The sequence below is a fragment of the Glandiceps talaboti genome, chromosome 16, assembly GCF_964340395.1.
Source record: "Glandiceps talaboti chromosome 16, keGlaTala1.1, whole genome shotgun sequence".
NCBI classification, from domain to species: domain Eukaryota; kingdom Metazoa; phylum Hemichordata; class Enteropneusta; family Spengelidae; genus Glandiceps; species Glandiceps talaboti.
In genome coordinates, this window is record NC_135564.1 from 6223676 (window position 1) to 6236591 (window position 12916).

General features: G+C 34.6%; 2 protein-coding genes across 2 annotated transcripts in view; one reads left to right on the plus strand and one right to left on the minus strand.

The window, feature by feature from the left end:
• The window catches only part of LOC144447725 (leishmanolysin-like peptidase), a 33368-nt gene extending 26930 nt beyond the window's left edge, over window positions 1-6438 (minus strand). Inside the window, exons 1-2 of the mRNA XM_078137804.1 lie at window positions 6307-6438; window positions 343-471 (exon numbers count right to left, since the gene is read on the minus strand). Coding sequence (XP_077993930.1) covers window positions 343-471; window positions 6307-6438 — 261 coding nt within the window. The remainder of the gene's footprint in view (window positions 1-342; window positions 472-6306) is intronic.
• A 3849-nt stretch (window positions 6439-10287) lies between these two features.
• Window positions 10288-12713, plus strand: LOC144447726 (acyl-coenzyme A thioesterase 13-like). The gene is made up of 4 exons (XM_078137805.1): window positions 10288-10416; window positions 11406-11587; window positions 11720-11843; window positions 12705-12713. The coding sequence occupies exons 1-4, from the start codon at window positions 10327-10329 to the stop codon at window positions 12711-12713; spliced, it is 405 nt and encodes a 134-aa protein (XP_077993931.1). The 5' UTR covers window positions 10288-10326.
• Window positions 12714-12916: the final 203 nt, after the last annotated feature.

Sequence of the window (12916 nt, forward strand, 5' to 3'; positions counted from 1 at the left end):
ACCAACTGGGCTGTTTTTGCCACTGTCTTCCTACAGTAGACAGATTATCAGTGGTGACTCACCACTAGTTATGTTAATTCCAATGTTCATCATAAGTCAACAAAAAATACATATACCAGCCTTGCGATGGCAAGGATGTCCAGTTGTCTCTTTTTCATAAACATCATTTTTGCAATTGTTCAAGATCTCGTCGATCACACAAGATTTTTCTTGTATTCAAAAACTTATTTTAAAACCCCTGAAATTCTCAATTCTAAATAACGGTACCCTAACATAAAATAACTGATTTTACCAGTCTCTGTATTGCATCTCATTGCTACTGGATCAAGAAAACTGTCTTACCTTTATTAAGTTAGTTTTTTCTGAAGCTAAGGCATTTACACTACTTTCATACCACACATAAATACGAATATCTTGATCAGCATTTCTTTTCCTGATTGAGTGATGTGACTCTATATATGTATGTCTGACCTGCAAGAAAGAGAATCAATCAATCAATCAATCAATCAATCGATCGATCAATAAATTAATCAATCAATCACCAGTTTCAACTTCAAGTGAAATGTATAAAATTAAGAGGTTCTGTTATGTTCAAAGACTCTCAAGGACAGACAAGTTTTTTAAGTTTTATATTAAGGCGACACAATAACTTTAGTGGCTTGCCTTAAATTAATCAATCAATTTATTTATTTATACAGCAGAAGTTTCAAGAACAACCTAAAGTTAAGAACCACAGTACAATTAGGATGTTCTTAAAAACAGACACATATTTTAAAACTCTAAGGTGTTAGCTGTAGGTTTTTGGCATAATTCTGAGCTTTTTCCACAGATGTAATTCGGTACAAGAGATTATTCATTTAGAACACTATAGCTTCCAGTAGAACACAGAATTCAAAGGTACTGTAAAATCACAAGGCTTTCAAGAATAGATATATTTTATGCTATCTTTACATTTTTGCCATAATTCCAACTGTATCACTAGTCATATCCTACAAATGGAATACAGCATCATATTACAAGCAACACTTGCCATGGACAAGAGAGAAGCAACCTCGGAGTAAGAACCAGAAACTGTAAAATGGTGACTAATTGAAATGTCCACATGGCATAACCTCTACTTCCGACAGATTCATTGATTTGGAAACATGAAATGGAAAAGTAGCACAGATAATACCTGTGTGTGTTTCAGGTATAATTATATATGTCCAATCATGGTATTAGTATTCACATCACGTATGATGTCTCCCTGGTTAGTTTTCCAAGATTTTTCTGAGTATATTGTTTATCTTGTTTCTATTTTTATGGTCTTCTGCTCTATTTTAAGACACTACACCTTAGATTTCGCTGTGTGTTCTTTTATATGTTCATGCATGTCATGCCACCAGTCAAGAACAAAAATACATTATCATAACTTAAGACAACATAACCATCACATAATACAACACACAACTTATCAGTGTTATCTCACATACATTCAAGAAGCAATATAACATAACTTCTTAACATAATCATTACACTTTATCACAGCAGATCATATCATACATACACATATGTAATACAGTATTATTTGATTGGGTCTTACATTAAAAATGAGATATTTATATCTAGGCCATATATTATATAGGCCATATATATTTAGGTCGCAATAAGAAATTAATATAGTTTTACAAAATCCTTAATTAAGTTACACTGGGTATATATAATCATATGTAATTTAAAAACACCAGGTGTAAATAGTATGTAAATAATTTATATACAACAGATGTAAATAATATATAAATAATTCAAATACACCAGATGTAAATATTATTCAAATAATTCAAATACACCAGATGTAAATAATATGTAAATAATTTAAATACACCAGATGTAAATAATATTCAAATAATTCAAATACACCAGATGTAAATAATATTCAAATAATTCAAATACACCAGGTGAAATAATATGCAAATAATTTAAATACACCAGGTGTAAATGATATGTAAATAATTCAAATACACCAGATGTAAATAATATGTAAATAATTCAAATACACCACATGTAAATAATATGCAAATAATTCAAATACACCACATGTAAATAATACGTAAATAATTCAAATACACCACATGTAAATAATATGTAAATAATTCAAATACACCACATGTAAATAATATGTAAATAATTCAAATATAATACATGTAAATAATATGTAAATAATTCAAATACACCACATTTAAACAATATTATATGTAAACAATTTAGATACACCAGATGTAAATATGTACTATGTGTATATATACACTGCACTAGCTTTACTTGGTGGAATTGCACATAATTATAATTTTAATAAAGGACTATATTTCAGAATTGACAGCCACTCTATCTTATCAATAAACTAATTACTATTAATACTATGGATGTTTTATTGTAAATATGCATTTAAAAAAAGTAGTAAACGTGTTAAAGTAAACTCTGTGATCGGACAAAAGTGGCCAGCATTGAAGGCAGTGGTGTATACCACCGATGTGTAGAAGTTTGGTAGTTGAGGATGACAGTTAACCAACATCATTAATTTCCTATAATATTATACACAAAATTTTGAGTCAAATTTTTTTTTTGTCAAAATTGAAAATATTGTCAAGGGTATAAAAATTACTAAAACATGTTTCATGCAATGGAGAATTGTAAAAATATAAACATAACTTTATGATAAAAAAGCTACTTGTCACAATATAATTAAATATTCACATTTCACTTACGGAAGGAAATGAAATTGGCACACTAGAAATGATGACTTCTTTACTTTAATACTTGTTTCTATTGCCACTTGTCTGACACCAACATGGCTAATGAAATTTGTCGAAGAGCTTAATACACTTTATGAGAATTTATTAGTGTCTGTCTTTTTTACACCATTTGGGTACTTATTATTACTTCATATTAAGACTGATTTAGTTGAAGAAACTTGAAGACTGGAATAGTCTTTTACTTTTACAGACAAAATAATTCTATAATACAATCACTGGTAATAATATGACAGCCCCATGAAACATGAGTGCATGTGTGGCATACTCAGGGTATTTGTATGAGTGCTTGCAGTGTTCTCTGCGGCTATTACTTTCACAAGAGAAGCAAGAGAAAGTGCAGCATAAACACTGCAGGCACAAGCGCAAATACTAGAGTTGCACGAGTTCTGTTATTATTACATATGTTTAGTTGGAAAAGTAAATTTCAACAACAACAAAATGTAAATACTGTGCGATCACACACAGTCGTGTACAACAAATGATTGTGTCTTCATTTGCATGTCATTTGCATACAGGTATACAAACATGTTTTCGGTATTGCACCCCAGTGCAAATACCACTAGTATGTGTGCGCAACGGTTCAAGTATTTTGTGGTACATACAATAACAAAATGTATGTAATAATTGTCTCGCACTATACATGTGGGTTCTTCTATGATCTCTCTTGCTCCACCGTAGTAAGACATTCCGTTCTGATAACGGTAGTTTAATGCTAGTGGAATGATGACATACTCATATGATTGAAGGTTGAGGTTGTAGCAAAACTGAATGAAGTAACCAATTACAACTGACATGCACTGTTCACCCTTTCCCCAACAGGAGAGTTACATGTAGTTAGATTTTCAGTAGAATTTGTCCATTTGACTACATGTATACGTAGAGAAACTGAGATCACAGTATATTTACTAGACTACAGTAATAAGTATGATTGGTTTTATTTGGAGTTCAGACTTCACGACTACAACGCGTTTCAAGTCAATGTGAAGTAATCAATTTACCTACTTTACTTTATTATCTTGAGATAATTATCTTTTTACTCAGTTAACACTTGCACTGAGTGACTGTCACCATGTCTTGCCTGTCTTTTCCATTCAACCATGATAAACTAACTTTTCAAACAAGAAAGTGAAGTCACTCATAATTTACAATATTCCTAACACAATTCTACAAATGATTTCTTGCATGTGACAAATCCATATGAAATACTGTAAACCAGGCAATTTTCGCTAAAGACTAATTTCTGCGGGAGGGGAAAAATGCAAAAATAAGTTGTGACTAAAAATGCCTTCTTGCACATGAATACAATAATGTACCAGTCTGGTAATTAGAGAAAATTAATCTTTGAAAACTAGCTGAAGACTGTGAAATCACAAAAACTTTCTCGTAGTGAAAATATCTAGGTTTACAGCTAGGTGACAGTGCTAGTATGGCATACTCAAAATATTTATACAAGTGTTTGCGGTGTTCTCAATGACTATATTGTATACTTTCATAGACCAAAATTTGTAACAAAATACCTTGTGTGATGTAAAATACACTGTGCCACCTCATTGAAACTCTATAGTCACTCTGGTTTGGCATTAATTGAAACTGTACTATAGTCACTCTGGTTTGGTAGTAATTGAAACGCTGGTTTTGTAGTATTTGAAACTCTATAGTCACTCTGGTTTGGTAGTAGACATATCACAATCAAATGCCTTGAATTAGACTGAAAACTTGTAATACATTGTATTTATAAGTACAGAAGTCTGTATATTAATTACAAAATGTAGTAGCTGGCTTTATATTTGGGTCACAAATTTATCACTTTATCATCGATGCAACTGTTGCTGATAAACACTGCTTGAAGTTTAAAATACATATGAATCACTTCTGAAAAACTTCTCCTTTTACCTCAATATTGATACAGTAGTTAAAAATTTTATTAATTCATCTGTACACTTATACATTTTAATTTATTTACTTATATTTTAATCGTCACGCCAGAATATATCGAATGAATGAAAACTATTTTTTATCATAATTATTATATTGTTTTTTATTAATGAAATATAACTAAAGAGGTTAATAGTTTCGATAATGTTTGTGGTGGCATAAGTATAAGAATTAATATTTTGTTGATAAGACGTTAAAAAAATAATAATTTGTAAAAGTGTCATTATGTTGTAAATAGAGTATAAAAATCAATCACTGTAGAAATACAATATTAATATGTACATTTTAGCTAAATAAAAACAAACATATTTCATCTATAAAATTTTACAATTAATTTATCCTTGTATTTTGTTCCATACATTTGGAGCCAAGGAGGTATACTAATTGATGTTTGGAAGCAGTATGGCTGAAAGTCCATAACTGCAGACCTAGAGAACTAGTCCTTATATAGATCTAGTCTTGCTGGCTGCACACACACACATCGACTTGGATGACTCATTGTCCCCAGCTGTACATCTAATTCTTTTCTGTCACTATAATGAGATAATATAGCTTACTTTCCAGGTACTCCCTGACAAAGTCAATCACACATCAAATACACTAGCTGGGTTTTCTTATCATGTCTTACATCCTTGGATGAAAAGGAAGATTTTTTCTTGCCATTTGACTACTTTTAAGTGCAAGAAGCACAGATTTGATTTTCTCTAATGTAAAATGTATAGCTTTCTGTACAACGATACGGTAAATAAGCCTGGAAATGTTCGCTATAAAAGACTTGTTTTGTTAATTTCGCTGGAAATATAAAAGTAATGACTAAAACGCATTCTTGTACATGTATCAGTCTGGTAATTAGTAGAAATAAAGTCATTGAGAACAAGCTGAAGACTAAAATCACAAAATTTCCTATTAGTGAAAACAGCCAAGTTTACAGTATCTAATGTATGGATGCCAAGCTTCTAGACTCCTGTGAATGCAGTTTGTTGGTTTAAAAATCCTTCAGATATTATCTCCCTTACCTAAGTTGTATTCGAAATGAAACGAAATCTCGCAGGGAATCTACATGTAGTATTACACAATTATTTAAAAGTGTTTATTGTCTAATGTATCGTTATTTTAATTTTTATCTTTTTCCTTGTTTGATTTTTCAGCATTCGGTTTCAGAAATACACATTTCACATCACCACATATCCCTCCAATACTATGCGTTCGCAGTGTTGTTTTCCATAAAACTCTTTTCGTGTCTGTTGTGATTACCTAACGTAACATGACAATTGACATTGTTATGTTAATATCACTTTGTTTTCTTGAGCAAGCCAGACATTTCAATTTCGGCACACATCATGAATAACGGAAAACACTTATTTGGTTTCAAATCATATGCGTTACATAGAGTCATCTTAACTTCTTCAGCGAGTTTTTCTGTGACCTACATTACGATATACATGATCGCGTTGACGCCTCGCATTGTTGACATATTACCGGAGCAGGTATTTTTAACTCCCGGACTCGCTTCTCTTCCGGGATGAACGACGTTGAAATTGTACAATAAATGTATCATTGAGGATGAATTAACGCTTACCTCATTAAGGCCAGGGTGTTGATGATTACACTTATGAGCGGTTGTAAAAATATGGACGGGTAAAAACATGAGTAACAACACAAACACTCTCCGGTCGTCAGCTCTACCTGTCCGCTGTGTCCCTATCGCCATGTTGAACTCCTTCTGAAGTGTTGGTTTTGCCATCTGATGTCATAGAGGGCGCACTGCAAGTGGACTGCACTGGCGGATCAATCTCCTCGTAGGAGTACCACACCATCTACCGCTATACTTGCTCACCTTTTCGTTTCTGTAAGATTGTCTAAAATTCGAACGTATTCAACTGAGAATGGTGTGGTTTTTTGTTTTTAAAAATATTTTAGTGTTTAGTTTGTATTCGGAACAAAGTGGAACGTGAAGGGTGCATGCAGTTGTAGCTGGGAGGTGCAAATCAGCAGGGTGGTCACCTCAATTTTGGAGTCCAATGGAATCAAAGGGGTGGTTGTTCCTCACTTTTACATTCAGTAGGGGGGGTCACCTTATTATCAACAACTAAATGAAATCATGGGCATGTACTTAAATATTCCATACATTTATTAAACAACATGTTCAAAATAAAGCACAAAAATATCTATAAATATATAACTTCTCAATATTGCATCCACTAGTGATAAAATTGTGTGTGTGGCTACACTTAACAGTGTGAAAGAAAGCCAGAAGTTTAGGACAACCTTTTGAGTTGAGACATCCACTTTTCGATCAAGAGTTTGTGTGTGTGTGTGTGTGTGTGTGTGTGTGTGTGTGTGTGTGTGTGTGTGTGTGTGTGTGTGTGTATGTGAGAGAGAGAGAGAGAGAGAGAGAGAGAGAGAGAGAGAGAGAGAGAGAGAGAGAGAAACTTACTGTTTTTGCCACGACAAATTTTGCACATTTAGAAGGTTAATTCCTGCTCCTGAGGTTTAAATGTGATTCAATGAGCCACAACTCATGTCGAAATATAAGGCAAACCTTGATCTGCTTAGTAAAAATAATGATAAAGTAAAGATCACTACATTGAGGTGACCCCTTCTGATTTGCCGACTGTACACAATGAGCGCTCCCTAATTGTTGAGCTTCATTCCTGAGATTTTGTAAAATTTTGGAAATGTGGATACAGATAAAGAAGATGGTCAGTGACAGATAAAAATAAAATGAATTACATTATATTTACAAAATACAATATAAACCTGCCAAGTGTGGTTGTTCTTGTGGAAATTAGAAGATATCATATCCAGATGATCTTGGTCAAGAGTAAAGTATCACATGTTTTACCCAGCCATAAATATCACAATATCAGTTCATGTTTCTTCCAGCAAAGCTTGTTCTCAGAGTTGTGTAAGAAACACACACACACGTGTAACCAGTCAGTAAGAGAGAATCGAGAACTCTGTGAAAGAAGTAGAGAGTTGACTACTTAATGTAGCATGGATGAGTAACTATTCTACAGCAAATCTTGAGGGAAATCCAAATAACAGACAGAGAACAAAGTTTCTCCGCTCCATTCACTCAAGGAAATAGTTTAATAAATTTCCTGACGTAGCAGGACTCACGCATGGTTGCACACACGGACGGCGCGAACATTAAAAAAATGGATAGCGGAAAGTGTTGTGACGTAGTTTAGACCTACAGGTAATTAAAGCTATGTACTTTGGCAAAACTGACATGAAACTCTATGCAACTATGTACCATAGACTCTCAAAAAGTACTCATCACGATGAAATAGAAACTTGTAATCATTTGGAAACTATCGCTAAGCCTATAAAGTTACAGTACAAAGTGTTTCAAACAAGCATTGACAATTTGACTCGTGTAACGGCTAAAAATAAATGCTACCCTATAAATAATATGTTACATACCTGTGAAAGAAGTAGAGAGTTGAGAAACTGTTATATGGCAAATCTTGAGGGAAATACAAGTAACTGACAGAGAACCAATATTCATCGTTCACACCAGAAATTGTGGATCTGCTGATGCAGCAAGACTCCACGCATCGTGGTCGCTTGCCATGGTCGCGACATACAACCCTCCGTACCATGCACCATTGCCTCCGTACATCATGTACATGCTTCTATACTTCTGCTTCTGCTTGATACTGTGCAAAACACCATGTTTTTGTTCCTAAAGCTATTTTGCTCACGCTGACAGTAATAGAGTACCATCTTATTTCAGTTTCACAATAATGAATGTTATTGATGCAAGAAGCTTTAGGTTTTTTTACCTTTACCCGCGTTGCACACTAATGGATCGTGTTCTTAGTACGTACTACTACTACATCATACATCATACATGCGGCCACAACTTTAACGTGACGGTATACATGTGTGTACGCCCGATTGTTGGAAAAAACATGAGCTATCATACGCAAGTTAACAGTTTTGAGAACTGGTATAATGTTTGAGCAATCAATTTCAAAGGTACTAAGGTGTATTTGATGCCGAAACACGTCGTAAGGGACGTCAAAAGCCTGGGTCAAAGGTCACTGCTGTCACCAGCACGACGTGCTACCAAGAACCTTGAACATTGACACCTTCAAATCACGACTACAAAGAGTAAACATGAAAGACCTGATAACCAGAGCTCACCACACACTGTAAACACTCAGCAACAGGACATCCACATTGACATGTGCGTGATAACCGCAAGGTGTTTTGATGGACCCATGACTGTTCAGCCCACTCCAATAGTCGTAAACTTTTGTTCATTTCTTTGTATGCAACAGCTTAAATTTAATTTCAATTCATGCTTGTATGCGTCATCAGAGCCAGGTAAACCACTGTATAAGATATTATATAATTTGGAATAGACTCAAATGTATATTGTTACATGTACTATTCAGAAAAGATAAAGAAATATCCTTAATTTTGAAAAAAAAAATGCGAAGCCCGCCGGCATGAGGGTATATTGCCCATCACCAGAAAAAATGTCGGAACCCAAGGTGAACTCAGTGGATTTTCCTTGTCATTATCATTATAATGGAAACTGAAGTTTGGATTTTGATGTCGAAGGTACAGCTCTGTTTACAAATTCAGGGCCATTCTTTCCATAGCAAACTGTCGCTTCAAAATGAATTGCGGAATAACGTTAGTGTCAGTGTGCAATGAGATAATTATATCAAACAACATTTTAACCAAGGACAACGTCGAACACAATTATTGAAAGTGGATCTTCAAAGAGTGGATCTTCAACTGCGTACCTAGTTTAATAGTTTTTCAGGGCCACCAAATACTAGTATTCCAAAAAGAGATCTGCCGTTTTATCAGTATGGAACATTTTGCAAGATGTAAATAAGATCGAGCGCATCTTCGGAGTCACTGCATGCAGCATAGCAGGCGACCTCACGTTGAACGACTTTTTCCGTTTTTTTTTTTTTTTTTTTTTTTTTTTTTTTTTTTTTGAGTTTCACTCTGACATTAATTGCGACTTGCTATCTTCAAATGAAGGAGACTTTTAAGACTACTGTTACTCGCGGAAAATGTGAAGTGCATGTGCGCACTTCTTTTGTACTTTCCCGCACAAAGAATTTTTTAATTTGCTGCAAAAAGTTACAATTTTTAACTGGACACATTTTTATTCAAAGTTAAACCAGCGTACAATAGAGATATAAGATACATATTAGCTAGGAGTCAGTGTACAGTCACTTTAGTGAACCATCAATTTAAATTTTATCGCTATGTATTCAAAAAGTAGCTTTTTTCTTTCTTTTAATTTCGTATGTAGGGTCTATGATTCCACAAAGCCTCTGTAGCTAGCTAGACTGAAGGTCACGACCTTGATTGACCTACACTTGACAGCTGACACGTATCGCGCAAGTACACGGAATGGAAGAGACTTCGAATCATACCCAATCTATCGTCTTGCATAGGTATAATCATAGACCCTCCACGTGGGTGGAGGGTCTATGATTATAATACCTCCATGTTGGCTTATGGTAGTCAACGAAACGAAACGATCGAGGCTTATGGTATTCACCCTCCATGATGACAAGGACTCCCTTGGAAAAATATAGAACAACCCAGATCAGTAGAAATGGCAGGCAACAATTCAGTCAAGGTGGCTCAACAATTTCTCAAAACCTGGTTTGGCAATGGACGGAATTTCGAAAGACACATTGAAAAGGTATGCATAAGAATTTATGAGTGGATGAAAATTAATGACGTAATAAGTATAGCAGGTATGTGTGTTGTAGCATAGACCCTACACTACACCCATCTGGTTGTAGTACCCACGGACTTGAATTTGTTGTCACCTTCAGAGTCCAGTCATCAATGACATATCATCCTTCACTGTCACCAGCCCTCTGTGGTCATGTGTAACATACATACATGACACATGACCATTAATAGCTTTCAAAAAATGATGCATGCGTTCACTGCTAATCACTTTTCTAATGTGGGGTGGCGACACTGTTTTCTTGGCGAACAAGTTTATAGTTCATGCTATCTATTAGACTGTACCATTATGTCTAATCCCAGGGGGGTTACCACTGGCCAGGTCTGGTAGGGGTGTGTGGCCAATGCTGTCAACCCCAGACCCCATTTTAGACCAATTTTGACCCAAAACCAATACCCCATTTTAGACCCTTCAACTTTTTACATGTAGGAGAACCCATTTTAGATCAATCTTGAACGCATGGTTGAACGATGAATGCAGTATTGCGCATGCACAGTTAACATAACAAATTGAATTCATTATGGGGTGATATCGAGAACAAGCATTTCAAGGGGTGTGCATGCCATCTCCTAGTCACCGATATTAAATGTCAACCAGTGCTGGGGAAATTCCTGGGTAAATTCCTGGAAATTCCAAAGTAGTCGAGAATTTATTAAGGAGTTCCTTCCAGGACCCCATTTTAGACCAAACAAAATTAAAAAATGTGAAAAGTGGACCCCATTTTAGACTCATTAGCTCGAAAAGACTACCCATTTTAGACCAAAAGGTGAAAAACCCTACTCAAAGGACAGCACATAAACGTATACCCAATAGGCGGGAGTACCCCCATAATATTTTATTCTTTGTCAAACCCCAATGAACTTTGACCATAGATCTTCAATTGTCTCTCCAAGGTCTATGAACTTATTTTGTTATTGTTTCTTTCCTTTGTATAGGTAAGTGTTATAGCTGCCGAACCAGGAAGAGTAAAATTTGAGATGCTAGTGTCTGAGGAACACACAAACAAAGGAGGTACTTTACATGGTGGAATGACAGCTACACTTGTAGCTTTTTTACATGCAACAGCACTTGTAACCAAAATAGGTCAGCCTGGTGTAGCTGTGGATTTGAATGTAACGTGAGTATCAGACTTCACTACTTTCATGATAATAAATAGATGTTAATTATTCCCCAATATTTTTCTTCTTTCAGCCAAAGAGTACATGTACATGTTTGATGTTGATTATGTTTTTGTCTCTTTTCATCATAGGTATGTGAACGCAGCTCAAATTGGAACCATGCTATCTATTGATGCTAAAGTCTTAAAAGTTGGTAAAACATTAGGATTTATGGCCTCTGACATTACAAATGAAAGTGGGGACCTAATAGCACAGGCAAGACAAACATCAATATTGAAAAAGACGTCATTATAGAACTGTTATCTGGATCAAGAGAAGAAACAAGACTTGTACATCATTGGGGTTATACACAATGTGTAAGATTTAAGAATTTAGTTAATCAAATATTCGCAAGAATAAAAAAATGACCAAAGAACTCAAAACAAGAAGAAGGAAAATAGGAACTTGCTGTGGTAAAGGATGCAAAGGAAAATGAGTTCTGTCAATCAAATTCAAATTGTGAATCTGTGTGACAGCCATGTCTGTATCTGAGATACACTTAAAATGAAATGCCCCTCGGAAATCAACTGTTTAAACTTTTGCTGCTTCTTTATTCAAGAAATCTATTCTCAGTTAAAATCAAGGAAAAAATCAGGGATCACCATACAATTCTTTGAAATAGAGGTCAAAATCTTATCAAAATTAAGGCATTTTAGAATCCAATATGGCCACCGAATACTGTGTTAACTCGCTCTATGGGTAAACAGAATCCAATATGGCCGCCGAATACTGTGTTAACTCTATGGGAAAATACAAGATTGATGATTTCCTTGAAAACAAGACGATGGGATGGCAGAATTTCTTCTATTATTTCAAAAGGACCAGTAGCAACCTCTCATATAGCAATATTCAGAGAGATTTTAAGAATTTTGAATTTTAGTGAAATTTGTCCCCTGAGATACATGACAAATAGGACATTGTAATGTTAACCATAGAGAATAGATAGAAGGGGAGACTCTAATGCATATAAAATAGAGGTTCTGATTTCAAAGAAATATTTTACTGTGAAGTGTGTACACATAAATAAACTTTACTAATATTTTAATTGTGTTTTTTGTATTTTTTTTTCATCTGTAGAGGAAATAATGCGTTCTTCAGTCATACAAGTTGGCGATCACTACTGCAATAAATCTTGTTTCGAATCTGAAAGATTCTGTACTTAAAGAAATCATTAGCTTAAATGCTTTCATCAATGGTTGATAGCAATTGGTGGTATTAAACTTGGATTTGATGTTGTTTGGTGGTAACTTTTAGTTGATGTTTGGTGGTAACTTTAATGTCATATTGGA